The sequence below is a fragment of the Mustelus asterias genome, chromosome 21 (genome assembly GCF_964213995.1).
Source record: "Mustelus asterias chromosome 21, sMusAst1.hap1.1, whole genome shotgun sequence".
In the NCBI taxonomy this organism is placed as follows: Eukaryota; Metazoa; Chordata; class Chondrichthyes; order Carcharhiniformes; family Triakidae; genus Mustelus; species Mustelus asterias.
In genome coordinates this window covers 55,268,457-55,283,439 of record NC_135821.1, presented here as the reverse complement: position 1 = coordinate 55,283,439, position 14,983 = coordinate 55,268,457, and the positions used below count along the sequence as shown (strand labels likewise).

The 14,983-nt window shown below is 43.5% G+C and overlaps 1 protein-coding gene across 1 annotated transcript in view; it reads right to left on the bottom strand.

The window, feature by feature from the left end:
- The window catches only part of rcan3 (regulator of calcineurin 3), a 155,187-nt gene extending 141,656 nt beyond the window's left edge, over positions 1 to 13,531 (bottom strand). Inside the window, exon 1 of the mRNA XM_078237188.1 lies at positions 13,340 to 13,531. Coding sequence (XP_078093314.1) covers positions 13,340 to 13,531 — 192 coding nt within the window. The remainder of the gene's footprint in view (positions 1 to 13,339) is intronic.
- Between the last annotated feature and the right edge of the window lie 1,452 nt (positions 13,532 to 14,983).

The window sequence follows — 14,983 nt, the reverse complement described above, 5'->3', positions numbered from 1 at the left end:
ATCCAGAAGAGGAGCAGCACAGTGATTAGCACTGCTGTCTCACAGCGCCAGGGACCCGGGTTCAATTCGCAACTTGGGTTACTGTCTGTGCGGAGTCGGCGCAATCTCCCCATGTCTGTGTGGGTTTCCTCCGGGTGCTCCGGTTTCCTCCCACAGTCCAAAAGATGTGCTGGTTAGGTGCCTTGGCCATGCTAAATTCTCCCTCAGTGAACCCAAACAGGCGCCGGAGTGTGGCGACTAGGGGATTTTCACAGTAACTTCATTGCAGTGTTAATGTAGGCCTACTTGTGACACTAAAAATGAACTTAAAACTTTAACTTTAAACTTTTAAAACAGTGGTAAGCCCAAGTCAGCCTGGCCGGCTCACCCTGCAGCCATTTTACTGAAATCAACCTTTAATTAGTTTGAGGTGAGCCTTTCAGAAAAGGAAGTCTCACCTCGGAGAGCTAACTCTCTTGTCCTACCACGGGGAGCACTCGCCACTGCTGAAACTTCAGGCAATCCTGACAAGGAGATGCCAATGGAGCTCAGACTTAAAGATAACCTTGAAGGTAAATCTAACAATTTAGAATGTAGCCCAATCCATCACGCAAACCAGCCTCCCACCCATTGACTCTGTCTACACCCGCTGCCTCAGCAAAGCAGCCAGCATAATGAAGGACCCCACGAGAGAATCTCTCCCACCTTCTTCCGTCAGGAGAAAGATACAAAAGTCTGAGATCACGTACCAACCGACTCAAAAACAGCTTCTTCCCTGCTGCCATCAGACTGTTGAATGGACCTACCTTGCATTAAGTTGATCTTTCTCTACACCCTAGCTATGACTGTAACACTACATTCGGCACTCTCTCGTTTCCTTCTCTATGAATGGCATGCTTTGTCTGTGTGGCGCACATGAAACAATACTTTTCACTGTACGCTAATACATGTGACAATAATAAATCAAATCAAATCAAATTAAAAGCTGAAATCATTCATCTCTGGAACGATTTTGTTAAATAGAATCATAGAATCCCTGCAGTGTAGAAGGAAGCAATTCGGCCAATCAAGTCTGCACTGACCACAATCCCACCTAGGCCCTATCCCTGTAACTCCACATATTTCCCCAGTTAATCCCCCTGACACTAAGGGGCAATTTAGCATGGCCTATCCACCTAATCTACACATCTTTGGACTGTGGGAGGAAACCGGAGCTCCCTGAGGAAACCCACACAGACACGGGAAGAACATGCAAATTCCACACAGACAGTGACATAAGTCAGGAATTGAACCCGAGTTCCTGGCGCTGTGAGGCAGCAGTGCTAATCACTGTGCCACCGTGCTGCCCCACAGACCACTACACAGTGTAAAATTCAGTGATTGGGGTGGGACTCTCCGACCGCATTTGTTCCTGCACCGCTGCCAGCGAGAATGGAGAGTTTGGCACTCAACCAAAACTCCATTCACTGCAGCGGCACCAGAGAAGTCCAGCCACGGACGAGGTGGGAGGTTTCCGCCGTTAATGTGGACTTCAACCTTTTGTGCTGTTAAAAAACACCAAAAAAGTTAAGCCTTGATGAATGAAGTGTACCTGGGTTTTTAAACAGCAAACTAAATCTTGATTACTGTTGAATAATCTCTCTGGCCCGGAAAAACTAATTTTAGAGTGTCAGTCCCTCAATTCCATAACAAAAATTACAAAGATCTTTAAGGGAATAAAAATTATTTCAATTTATTGACATTTCATCTTCTGCCTTAACCAACGTGTCCCAATCTTTATTTCACTCTGTAAAATGCTTGGAAGAGTGAATGATAAATTAGTGCTTTTTACATCTTGGTCTTCCATATGATGCCCTGCTCAGCTTGCTTCATGACTTTACTGAGTGGAATCTTGTTGAGGTTTCATGGTGGATGAAAGCAGCGATCATTTAGAAATGGCACTGGGGTGTGGGGAGGAGGGGGGGTTGTGGGGAGGAGGGGGGGTGTGGGGGGCGGCTGGGGGCGGGGGGTGGGCGGTGGGTGGATGGGAGGTAGAGTAGTGAGAATTTTAAGTGGTGCAAGAGGGGAAATAAGGTCAGTGGACTCACGAAGATCTGAAAAGAAACAAGTCTGATGTCACAGGAAAACAAGTAATTGATTAGTTATTGCTTATTTCTCTTTGAAAGTTATTAATTGCGTTAGGAAATACATATAGTTTTAAGTCATTTATATTTGTATTTTTATGTATCAGGAATAAGGTATATCTTTAAGTTTAAACTTAATTTATTTCTGCAGTTGTGTTAAAGAGTTTGAGTTTCATTTTTAAAACTTACCTGTCAGTCTGTGGATTTGTTTAGATGCCTGCATTGTAATGAGGTTTTATGACCCTACAGCAAACAGGGGGCATAAAAATACTGGGCTGTTGCCTAGCAACAGAAAGGCCACAGGGGAACAGAAAGCAATTTGAGTTCAGTTGAAAGGATGTAACCTAGAAGCAAGGAGCTTTTTGCAGAATCTGCTGAAACTGAGACATGAAGAGATATTGCAGAGAGCAGATCCCACACTAAAGAATAGAAATGTCTCGGAAAAAAGGGAACAGGACAGAAGAAAGTTTCAGGGAGACAATGAAGTCAAGATGCGAGGATAGGAATCTGGGAGACAGGTCCTGCTCAGTGAAGTTAAGGGAGACACTACAAGTTAAAAAGGTAAAGCTGCAGAAAGCAAATGGAAAGTGAAGTGGGCTTGCAGGAAGCCAGGGATCCAAGGTGACCAGAAGTTTGGTGATTCCTTACTATGGGTCTGTGAAGCAGTGGTGTTCTGTTGGTCGCTGGGTATCTGAGAGATTGTAGAGGAAGTGGCGCAGGGCGATCCACGGCAGAGGAAAACTGGAACAAGAGGCTGAAGCCTTGATGGTGGAGCCTTGGTGAAGGCATCTAGAAGAAAGCATTGTTTGGGGGAAGATTCTAAGGTATGTTTTCATGTTCTTTGAGAGCAGAGATTGGAAACCCTCGTGTGAAAGACAGAATTCCAGGGAGACCAGTTGGCTCAGTGTGACAAGCAACAGGCGGGAGGTAGGAGGAAAGAGGGAAATTGATGAGAAATCCAGAGATGTTGGTGGGGTGGCATTGGTCACTTGGTTTCAGAGTGTGGGGTGTCTAACCACAGTTCACCTATTGGCTTACATGGACTGTGTACTTAATGAGAACATTAGAGTACAAGGTAGATTTTGTAACTTGCATTATCCTCACAAATCTGTATAGATCTGTAAAGGTAGAGGCTGGAATTCTCTGGTCCCACCAGCAGCGGACCCCCTGCCATGGGTTTCTTGGCTGCGAGAGGTGGCTTCAATAGGAATTCCCATTGACAGCAACGGGATGAGAAATTCCCCCCTCCAGCGATTGGCATGTCACCCTCTGCCGCAGAGAAATGTGCTGAGGGGAGGCCAGAGAATCACGCCCATAGTTGGGGTGAAGGAACCACGCATTATAGTGCACCTTTTCTTCTTCAATCCAGGTTTTATTCTTTTGTTAAAAGTTCATCAGCTGACTCCTGTGACTCTGTTCAGTAGCCACTATCCAAGAATCTAAACAAAAAATAAAAGTTAGGATCTATCAAGCCGGCTTCCATCCTGGGATCTGATTTGTCCAGCAGTAACATTAGCGGGGATTGGAACAATTGTAAGGTTTTATTAGTAACTTTACTATGTGTAGCAAAGCTTATCGAGAGTAGCAGAGTATATTAGTTATGAATTAATTTCGAAAATAACTCAAATAAGATGGCAGGGTAGATGATATGTGGCAAGCGCAGAATGTGGAAGCTGCCACTGAGTGCCTTTAATCAGGAGTAGCCCTCTCCCCCTGCCCCAGAAGTGACAAGCTAGCCACATGGTTTTAGCCGCCATGTATGTCATATGGCGATAGGCCTGCAAGCCTATCGGCTGCATGGGGCCCTTAAGTTGTCATTCATTGGTTAATTAAGGGCCTCAATAGGTATCGGGATGGGAGAATCGACCTTGGACATTCCCTCCCAGAATCTAATTCTGTTTTGAGCGGGTAAGGTGTGCTACCATCCCACTTTAGTACCTGCCCTCCCCACATTCAAGCTCATCACCAGCAAGTGTGGAATATTCCACCCATTGTTCCTGAGCACCGAGGTATTATACATGTGGTCTAATAAAAGACCATGAGGTAAGTGGGAGTAAACTATCTGGAACTGTTTATTAACATGGACGTATCTCTAGCACAGTCAGCGGAAGACTGGTTTGGCAAGCTCTACCCAGGTCATGTCCCAGGTCACCTGACCCATTCTCTTAAAGGGGCATGCCCCCAGCATACATAATCCAGAGATCCACTAGAGATGGCACCAGAATTAAATTCATGGCAGAATAAGGGAAATTGATGCCACAAAGTTCATAAATTCTTTGTGGGAAGCTTACTCCCAGGTCAGGAGCCTTCAACACTGATTGCAAAATCTAGGTCCCATCCCGAGTTTATTTTCATTTAACACACAGATTAATTATTTTGACCAGTCTTAAACCTTTCAGATAGATGTACACTCTTATGCAGAACATTAAGTCCAAATTACAGCAATATTTCTATTTATTTTTTGTCAATGTAACTCTGAAGACCATTCATTCTCACTCCCATTATGCAGCATTAAAAGGAAATGCTGCATCTACATTAGAACTGATTTATATGCAGTGATATTTCTGGTCTAGTGCCTTATGTTCACTCCAGTAATTGCTGATTGCTTTGTATTCATTTGGAGTGAAAATTCCTCCCACAACAGGAATTTGCAGCACAACCACTTGAATAAATCAATGAGCATTCACTCTATCTAGTACATCGCATCTAACCCATTCATTATACGAGGTCTTCTGGTTCCAATCGGATGCAGTTATGAGGGACATGCAGTTTTCTTTAAAGGTAGAATGATACCCAGTGTTGTAAAAGCCTGGTAGTATTTAGCTAGGTTTATGTTTCCTTTATACTGATGCTGCAGGCATAGAGAAGGAGTAGGCCTTCAGTCCTTTATGCCTATTGCATTATTCAATGAGATCACTGCTATTTTTAAGTTTGTTCATGGCAATTGGGCATTGTTGGAAAGACCAGCAGTTATTGTCTATCCAGAATTGCCTTTGAAAAGATGTCTTTCTTGAACTGAAGTCCTTGTGGTGTAGTTATGCCCTCAGTGGAATTGAGAGGGAGTTCCAGGATTTTGAGTCCGTGACAGTGAAATAATGATGATATAGTTCCAAGTTGGGATGGTGTGCGTCTTGAAGGGGAACTTGCAAGAGATGCTGTCCTCTTGCTCTTCTAGGTGGTAGAGATCACAGTTACTGTTGAAGGAGCCTTGACAGAAATCCATCTACCTATGTTGACCCCACTACTCTCAAAACCTCTCCCTTGCAAACATCCATCACTCTCAAGTTTGAAATTTTTGATTGGCCTCTCTTCAGTACCTCTGAGGAGCGTTTTCAAGATTTTCACTCTCCTTTGAATGAAGACTGGCCCAGATTTTTATTTCTCTGATTCCTACCAGAAAAAGTCATTTCTTTTTATCTACCTTGTCAAATTTTTTGATCACCTCAAACACATACAAACTTAGCCAATGCTACCTGTCCTCATGGGACAGCACTCCTCGCATTCACTTCATGCTTCAATTTGACTTTATTTTCTTGTCTTTCCCAACCTTCCCTCCCACCGCCCCCGCCACCCACCTTCAATAGGGCACCATTTCCCAACTAAGGTGGTGGAAAAGCTAACGCTAAGCTTTAACTGCTAATCCAGATGCAGTGAAACTTGCACATGTAGCTCATCTGACATTTCACATATTTGGGTCGGGATTCTCTGTTCCCGTTTTTGGCGGGCGGGAAAGCCAGTTGGAGTGGAGAATTCAACGGGAGTCCCCATGGCACCGTGGCAGCACATTGGCACAGTGGTTAGCACTGCTGCCTCACTGTGCCAGGGACCCGGGTTCTATTCCCGGCTTGGGTCACTGTCTGTGTGGAGTCTGCACATTTTCCCCGTGTCCCCGATTAAGCAGACGCAGCATGGATTCATGAGGGGAAAGTCGTGCTTGATGAACTTGTTGGATTTTTATGAAGATGTGACTAGTGCGGTTGACGGAGGGGAACCGGTGGATGCGGTGTTTTTGGATTTCCAAAAGGCGTTTGGTAAGGTGCCTCACAAAAGGTTGCTGAAGAAGATTGGGTCACACGGAGTTGGGGGTAGGGTGTTAGCGTGGATTGGGGATTGGCTATCCGACAGGAAGCAGAGAGTCGGAATAAATGGGTGCTTTTCTAGTTGGCGGATGGTAACTAGTGGCGTGCCGCAGGGATCGATACTGGGGCCTCAACTATTTACCATTTATATAGACGATCTGGAGGAGGGAACTGAGTGTAGGGTAACAAAGTTTGCAGATGACACAAAGATAAGTGGAAAAGTGAATTGTGTGGAGGGCGTAGAAGGTCTGCAGAGAGATTTGGACAGGCTGAGTGAGTGGGCAAGGATCTGGCAGATGGAGTATAACGTTGACAAATGCGAGGTTATTCACTTTGGAGGAAATAATAGCAAATTGGATTATTATCTAAATGGAAAAAAATTACAACATGCTACTGTGCAAAGGGACCTGGGGGTCCTTGTGCATGAGACCTAAAAACCCAGTCTGCAGGTGCAACGGGTGATCAAGAAGGCAAATGGGATGTTGGCCTATATCGCAAGGGGGATAGAATATAAAAGCAGAGATGTCTTGCTGCATCTGTACAGGGCATTGGTGAGGCCGCAGCTGGAATACTGTGTGCAGTATTGGTCCCCTTATTTGCGGAAGGATATAGTGGTCTTGGAGGGAGTGCAGAGAAGGTTCACCAGGTTGATACCAGAGATGAGGGGTGTTGATTATGAGGAGAGACTGAGCAGATTGGGTTTGTACTCGTTGGAATTTAGAAGGCTGAGGGGGGATCTTATAGAGACCTATAAGATAATGAAGGGGCTGGATAGGGTAGAGGTGGAGAGATTCTTCCCAGTTAGAAAGGAAGCTAGAACTAGAGGGCACAGCCTCAAAATAAAGGGGGGTCAGTTTAGGACAGAGTTGAGGAGGAACTTCTTCTCTCAGAGGGTGGTGAATCTCTGGAATTCTCTGCCCACTGAAGTGGTGGAGGCTACCTCGTTGAATATGTTTAAATCACGGATAGATGGATTCCTGATCGGTAAGGGAATTAGGGGTTATGGGGATCTGGCGGGTAAGTGGAACTGATCCACTTCAGATCAGCCATGATCTTATTGAATGGCGGGGCAGGCTCGAGGGGCTAGATGGCCTACTCCTGCTCCTATTTCTTATGTTCTTATGTTCTTACGTCAGCGTGGGTTTCCTCCGGGTGCTCTGATTTCCTCCCACAATCCAAAAGACGTGCTGGTTAGGTGCATTGGCCGTGCTAAATTCTCCTTCAGTGTACCCGAATAGGCGCCGGATTGTGGCAACTAGGGGATTTTCACAGTAATTGCAGTGTTAATGTAAGCCTACTTGTGACACTTAAAGATAAATAAGTTAACAAATGGCTTTCACGCCGGCGGAACTCTCTGTTCCCATTGTCCCGCCAATGGCATAAATGGAGTCCCCACCCAGGAAAGGACTCGAACCCCATTACCATATCATTAGCGGCTTCTCCGCTGTATCATTCCCCCCACGTTCAGATTTTCCTGTGTGCCGATGTGACATCATGTTGAAGGGTTTTACGACAGGCTTGGACCAATGTGGATTTGGTGAAGAGAACTTGCTGGGGGCACACAGGTAAGTACAGCCAGCAGTGGAGCCAGCAAGCTACACACTGCCTCTCCGCCAGAGCTGACACTTAGTTAAAAAAAAGAGAAAATCCCAGCCTTGTTGTCTTCTGGACACAGCTCACCTGAAGGGAGTTTGTACTTTGATGTCATGCGCCACTCCACTTCACAGCGCTCGACACTAATGCACTTTATTGCCTTATACACCAGACTTTAGTGTATCTCCTACTGAACAGCCTAGAATGCGGCTGTCACCTTTTCCAGACCTTCCAGTTCTTAATCCTAAACAGACCCCTGATGTGATCTTAGCTATTGTTGTACCTGCACAACAGATTGGCTGGAGCTGCAACAGAGACATGGCACTGTCGTTCAAGTTAATTACTGTCGCTACCAGTGAATTCAGATTCAATGGAAGGAAAGTGTGGAGAATGTGGTGAGAATTGAAATAGTTTGAGGTATATGGTATCCTAATAGTGACAGTAAAAGATGTACCAATTAAATGCGTGTCAATTATGCCACACAAAACAGGATCATTGATGACTTTAATCTAAACGCAAATGCATAGTTTGTCCAATAAACTTAATTCTAATGGTTTGTGGATGTGCCAACCCTACAAGTTTAAGCTGCATGGTAAATTATACAGATCTGTTGAGTGCAATGCTAACATCCAAGAAAAATATATGGAGAGGAAGGAGATAGCAAGGCCAACTACAGAAGTAATAGAGATCCCGCCAGATTTGCTTTCCCATATGCTCACTTTCCATTGCAAACAGCCCCATGAATCTCTAGCATTTTCTGATTAGTTAATGTCCAACATATGTACTTTCTGTACGCAAACAAAGCGACAGATCTGTGCTTACTGAAACTACATTCTATTTTCAAATAAAATGATGATTTTTCCATTTAACGTTACGAAGGTATAGTTTTAAAAATATCAGTATTCAGACCAGCACCGCTACATTTTATTTTTTCTCAACTTTACTGAAATAGCTCCAACTAGTGAAACAACCAGGTTTTGTCACATAACTCAAACAAAGTGTTCTAGTGGCCTCCAATGGTAAAAAATAAGCACTGCAATATTAGCATGATCATTGATACAGAGGAGAAAAAAATAAAAAGATCAACTAAAGCCAATATATTTCAGTGCTAAACCAATATACTCCCTTTTGCGAGATCCTTATTCAAATAGCTGTGAACTCTATAAGTGGGTGGCCTGTTACCAACACCAAACAAGTCATAAACAGCCCTTACAAAACCAAAAAAACAGAAGGAAGGATGAAAATCTGTAATTGTAGGAACATAGGAATATAAGGGCAGAAGTAGGCCAGGCAGGCCCTCGGACTTGTTCCACTATTCGGTTAGCTAATGGTTGATCTTTCAATCAACCCCATTTGCCCACATTTACTCCAAATCCCTTGAAGCTGTTACCGAACAAGACAAAAACAAAAAATACTGGAGAAACACAGCAGGTCTGACAGCATCTATGGAGAGAGCGTTATAGAACAAGGAGATCTAGGGGTACAGGTTCATAGCTCCTTGAAAGTGGAGTTACAGGTGGGCAGGGTGGTGAAGAAGGCATTCAGCATGCTTGGTTTCATTGGTCAGTACATTGAATACAGGTGTTGGGACGTCTTGTTGAAGTTGTACAAGGCAAAAGCCACACGCAAGACATTGGTCAGGCCACACTTGGAATACTGTGTACAGTTCTGGTCACCCTATTATAGATAGGATATTATTAAACTAGAAAGAGTGCAGAAAAGATTTACTAGGATGCTACCGGGACTTGATGGTTTGAGTTATAAGGAGAGGCTGGATAGACTGGGACATTTTTCCTTGGAGCGTAGGAGGCTAAGGGGTGATCTTATAGAGGTCCATAAAATAATGAGCAGCATTGATTAGGTAGATAGTCAACATCTTTTCCCAAAGGTAGGGGGGCCAAAACTGGAGGGCATGGTTTAAGGTGAGAGGGGAGAGATACAAAAGGGTCCAGAAGGGCAATTTTTTCACACAGAGGTAGCTGAGTATCTGGAATGAGCTGCCAGAGTTAGTAGTAGAGGCGGGTACAATTTTGTCTTTTAAAAAACATTTAGACAGTTACATGGGTAAGAGGGATATGGGTGAAATGCCGGCAATTTGGACTAGCTTAGTGATAAAAACTGGGCGGCATGAACAAGTTGGGCCGAAGGGCCTGTTTCCATGCTGAAAACCTCTATGACTGCAAACTTTAACAAACTCTTGACCCTTCATCCAAATCATTGATATCCATGATGAAAAATTGAAGCAATGCTTTCTATTCTCAAAACTCAAGTGGATATGTGAAAAAAGACGTGCTGGTTAGGTGCAATGGCCATGTTTAATTCTCCCTCAGTGTACCTGGACAGGCGCCGGAGTGTGGCAACTCGAGGATTTTCACAGTGGCTTCATTGCAGTGTTGATGTAAGCCTATTGTGACACTAATAAGTAAATGTAAACTTTAAAGTCATGCCCACACTCAATCTGTACCAAATTCCTAATCACCTCATATAATCATATTTGTTTTCCATTCGTTGTTTTGCAGGATTTTGAAGCAATTGAAAACTAAGTTAAACGACACACGGTCCTGTTTCTGTCTTTTTGATTCTTGAGTCACACTACCATTCGCCTAGTGTGACACATTGCAAATTCAGATTAACATCTAAACAGGGAACTGAAGAATCTCAAACTCAACAAAAACAGAAAATGCTGGAAAATCTCAGCAGGTCTGACAGTATCTGTGGGGAGAGATTAGAGCCAACGTTTCGAGTCCAGGTGACCCTTTGTTAGAGCTCTGCTGTAACAAAGGATCATTTAGACTCGAAACGTTGGCTCTATTCTCTCCACAGTAAGAAGTCTCACAACACCAGGTTAAAGTCCAACAGGTTTATTTGGTAGCAAATACCATAAGCTTTCGGAGCACTGCTCCTTCATCAGATGGAGTGGAAATGTGCTCGCAAACAGTGCAAACAGACACAAAATCAAGTTGCAGAATACTGATTAGAATGCAAATCCCTACAGCTAGCCAGGTCTTAAAGGTACAGACAATGTGGGTGGAGGGAGCATTAAACACAGGTTAAAGAGATGTGTATTGTCTCCAGACAGAACAGCTAGTGAGATTCTGCAAGCCCAGGAGGCAAGCTGTGGGGGTTACTGATAATGTGACATAAATCCAACATCCCGGTTTAGGCCGTCCTCATGTGTGCGGAACTTGGCTATCAGTTTCTTTATTCTCTCCCCACAGTTGCTGTCAGACCTGCTGAGATTTTCCAGCATTTTCTGTTTTTGTTTCTGATTCCAGCATCTACATTATTTTGCTTTAATCTCAAACACAATATGATAACCAGTGTTCTTTCAATTGCCAATGGATCTACTATGCATTTTTAACGTTTTCTGTTTTGATTTCAAATTTCCAGTTTTCCATCTCTAATTTTGATGATAGTACATGAAGTTTATTTTGTTGGGAAAGGCAGAGGCAAGAAAATATAATTCTACGATCCAGGCTCCACTGAAGAATATTTAAATAAACTGTAATTTTCACGATCTTTAGTGACATTTGCAACAAATAACTTCTGCTGGCAATGGGCTAGCTACTGGTGGAAAAATATGATGTACAATATTACAAAAGCATATTTTTCAGCGCACAGAGGTCAGGGGATGCTCATTTCATGTACAATGGAATGGCAAAATTGTCATCCAATGGAGGTAGAAAGCTACTTAAGAACAAGGAGAAAGAAGTTGGAATTAACTGCAAAAATGGCATCCATGGCATGTACGCACATATCTGGGATGGTTCATGCCACATGCTAATTGTTAAGACCATTACCGTGCACACAGAGAACTTACTCTATTAATTGCCCTGACACTAAGGGGCAATTTAACATGGCCAATCCTCCTAACCTGCACATCTTTGGACTGTGGGAGGAAACCGGAGCACCCGGAGGAAACCCATTCAGACATCGGGACAACATCCAAACTCCACACAGACAGTGACCCGAAGCTCGAATTGAACCCAGTTCCCTGGCGCTGTGAGGCAGCAGTGCTAACCACTGTGCCACCCTCTGCTAGAAATGCACAGAGCAGGCAATTAGCGTGCAATGCTGATGTGATACCGGCTGCACCATTTCGGAGCTCAATGCTCCGGCCAATATCCTCTCAACCTAGCACAGTGGAGCATGCTTTGGTACCATTGTATATGATTAAAGGTTCCAAACTTTCCTGTTTTATGTTCTTCCTGTAATTCACACTGTGTGCCAAGGAGATTGCCTGATATTACTCCCATGTCTGGCAGAAGCTGGTTTGGGCAGGAACCTTTTTACCCCATTCTTAAAGTTACAAAGCCAATGCTCAGAGTAGACCGGCCAAACCCAAATCCATTCCTTGCTTGCTCCAAGCATGCTCAGTGTCAGGACAGACCCCATCCAGCAGTATTTAAAAGGATTATCAACTTAGCCGGGCAGACGCTGGTCGAGTTCTTTTTCTGGCTTTTGCTTCAATCCCACAAGTGTTTTGAGCTTTGTATTAGTTCTGTAACGTTACAGGTGTTTCCAGGGAGTGACATGACAGAAGCAGAAGGCATTTTGCTGACTTAAAGGGTCCTGATTTCTTCTAGGCCTTTTGGTTAAGATTAAGCCCAAGATGGGGTGCAAAGCCTTATCTTGTCAACTTGGATCTTGTTTATCTCTCTTGCGGAGGCCATGAATGGAATTCAATTGGATATTGAGTTTGGTTTTTGGAGCAAGCAAGGAATGGATTTGGGTTTGGCCGGTCCACTCTGAGCATTGGCTTTGTAACTTAAGAATGGGGTAAAAAGGTTCCTGCCCAAACCAGCTTTTTCCAGACATTGGAATTGACTCCCCCCTCCCCCACAACTTGTTTGGCGGCAGCGGAGGCGACTCACCTCCAGGGAACCCACTGCACAGGGTCACCTTCGGCGGGACCGGAAGATCCCACCATTTGGAAAGGCTGGAAATTCCCGCCCATAGTTTTATAATCCAGGGGAAACAATTTTTCTGTTCCTTCCCGGCCCCACACCCTTTGCAAAATGCAAACGCATCCCTTCCGAGGTCCCCATTGTGAGGACCACGGAATGAAATTGTATTTCCTCCCCCATATTACTTTATTGTGCTGGTGTGACCAAAATAAAAAAAAGTTTGCCTCCTTGGAGAGAATATGGCAACTGTCATAGACAAAGGGAATATAAATAGTGATGATCATGACTAAGGAGGGTGCTGATATCAGCTCATTAAGACATTAGAATGTGTAAATGGCAGAACAAAAATAAACAGAGTGTCAAAGGACAACCAGAAACATGTACCTGATGGCTCTAGTAGGGCGGGATGAGGGGAAGTCCATGGTGGGTAAAAAAAGATGGAAAATTAGATTTTTAAAATGTGGAAAAAATATCGCTTTTCATCTTTTTCCACCCACCACGGTCCACAACCGCCCCCCTCCCCACCCCCCGCACTCCACTAAGAATTTAACTGTGAGGCAGCAGTGCTAACCACTGTTCTGTCATGTTTTTCTTGACTTAGTCAATAAGAACGATTACACTTAGTAAATAATACATTGTTTTTATATCATAGACTTACCCTCTGTTTTTGATCTTCATAGGCTGCATCATGCACATGGCAAGCAAAGACAGATGTAGGAAGGTCGCTTAAATCCAAACCCCTAGAGTCCAAACTGTCATTGTTCTCGAGGATCAGACAGCCTTGATCATTGTCACAAAGACTGGAGTGGCATGAAGTCTCAGGCCACATCTGTACACCATCTCTTATCATTTTGTCACTGGCTGGCTGAGCCATTGGTGGACCTTTCCCCCATACAGAAAGCCTAATTAAAAAGACACCAAATTTAAAACACCCACATAAAAAAGGAGAAAAATACAACTTATTGAGAAGGGTATAGATAAAAATTGTGACAAACTTTTCCCTACTTTAAACCAAAGCTGCTTTAGGCAATCCACTTACACAAATAATTTACATCATGCTGTTTCAAAAAGCTAAATCAGAAGTCAGACAAGCCAGGATTCAAGGTAATCTAAACGTAAATATAGTTAAATATAGCGGTGACAACATTATGTCTAATTAATACTATCTTTATATGTGTCTTGGAGAAACAGGTCAACATGCAGGAAATACGATAATTTGTTTGATTTGATTTATTATTGTCACGTGTTAGTATACTGTGAAAAATATTGTTTCTTGCGCGCTATACAGTGCGCGCGTTCATAGAGAAGGAAAAGAGAGAGTGCAGAATGGAGTATTACAGTCATAGCTAGGGTGTAGAAAAAGGTCAACTTAATGCAAGGTAGGTCTATTCAAAAGTCCGATGGCAGCAGGGAAGAAGCTATACTTGAGTTGGTCAGTACGTGACCTCAGACTTTTGTATCTTTTTCCCGACGTAAGAAGGTGGAAGAAAGAATGTCCGAGGTGTGGGGGTCCTTAATTATGTTGGCTGCTTTGCCGAGGCAGTGGGAAGTGTAGACAGAGTCAATGGATGGGAGGCTGGTTTGCGTGATGGATTGGGCTACATTCACGTCCTTTTGTAGTTTCTTGCGGTCGTGGGCAGAGCAGGAGCCATACCAAGTTGTGATACAACCAGACAAAATGCTTTCTATGGTGCACCGGTAAAGGTTGGTCAGTTTAATATTTCTATTAAGTTGGATACATAACATTCTAAATCAAGAAATAGTTTTTGCACCTTCAAAATTAATTCCTCATCCTGTTTGATTTTGTTTGATTGATTTTCATCTAATAATGGCTACAAATCTCAAATACAGCTGACCCCACTTGGGTCATGTAAGGATATTTTCTAAGATTAAAGTGCATCAGTGTTATGACACAAACTCATTCCCCCTCGGAGAAAGCACCTGGTCTCTACTGGAAGCTTATACGGAGATCAAAAATGCACAGGTTGTAGCACTCCATGGCAAGATGCATCAGTGCACTTGCATGATTCACAATCGCCAGGTAACATCCTTTTTTTAAACCCAGAGCATTGTGCAATTAGACAAAGTCTAATTAAAGCCTAGTAAAACTCTTAGTTATTGCAGTCCTGACACCTGTGCCATGGACACTTATTGCTAACAAGAATTATTAATTGCATCATTCAGATTAATGCAGAAGTTGTTGCACAATTCCTAAACTTTGTTGTAGTTTGCATGGCAGCAGTGTCTCTATTAAGGGCAACTCAAAAGGTTGACGCTCATTTTTGGATTTTTTTCAGAACAG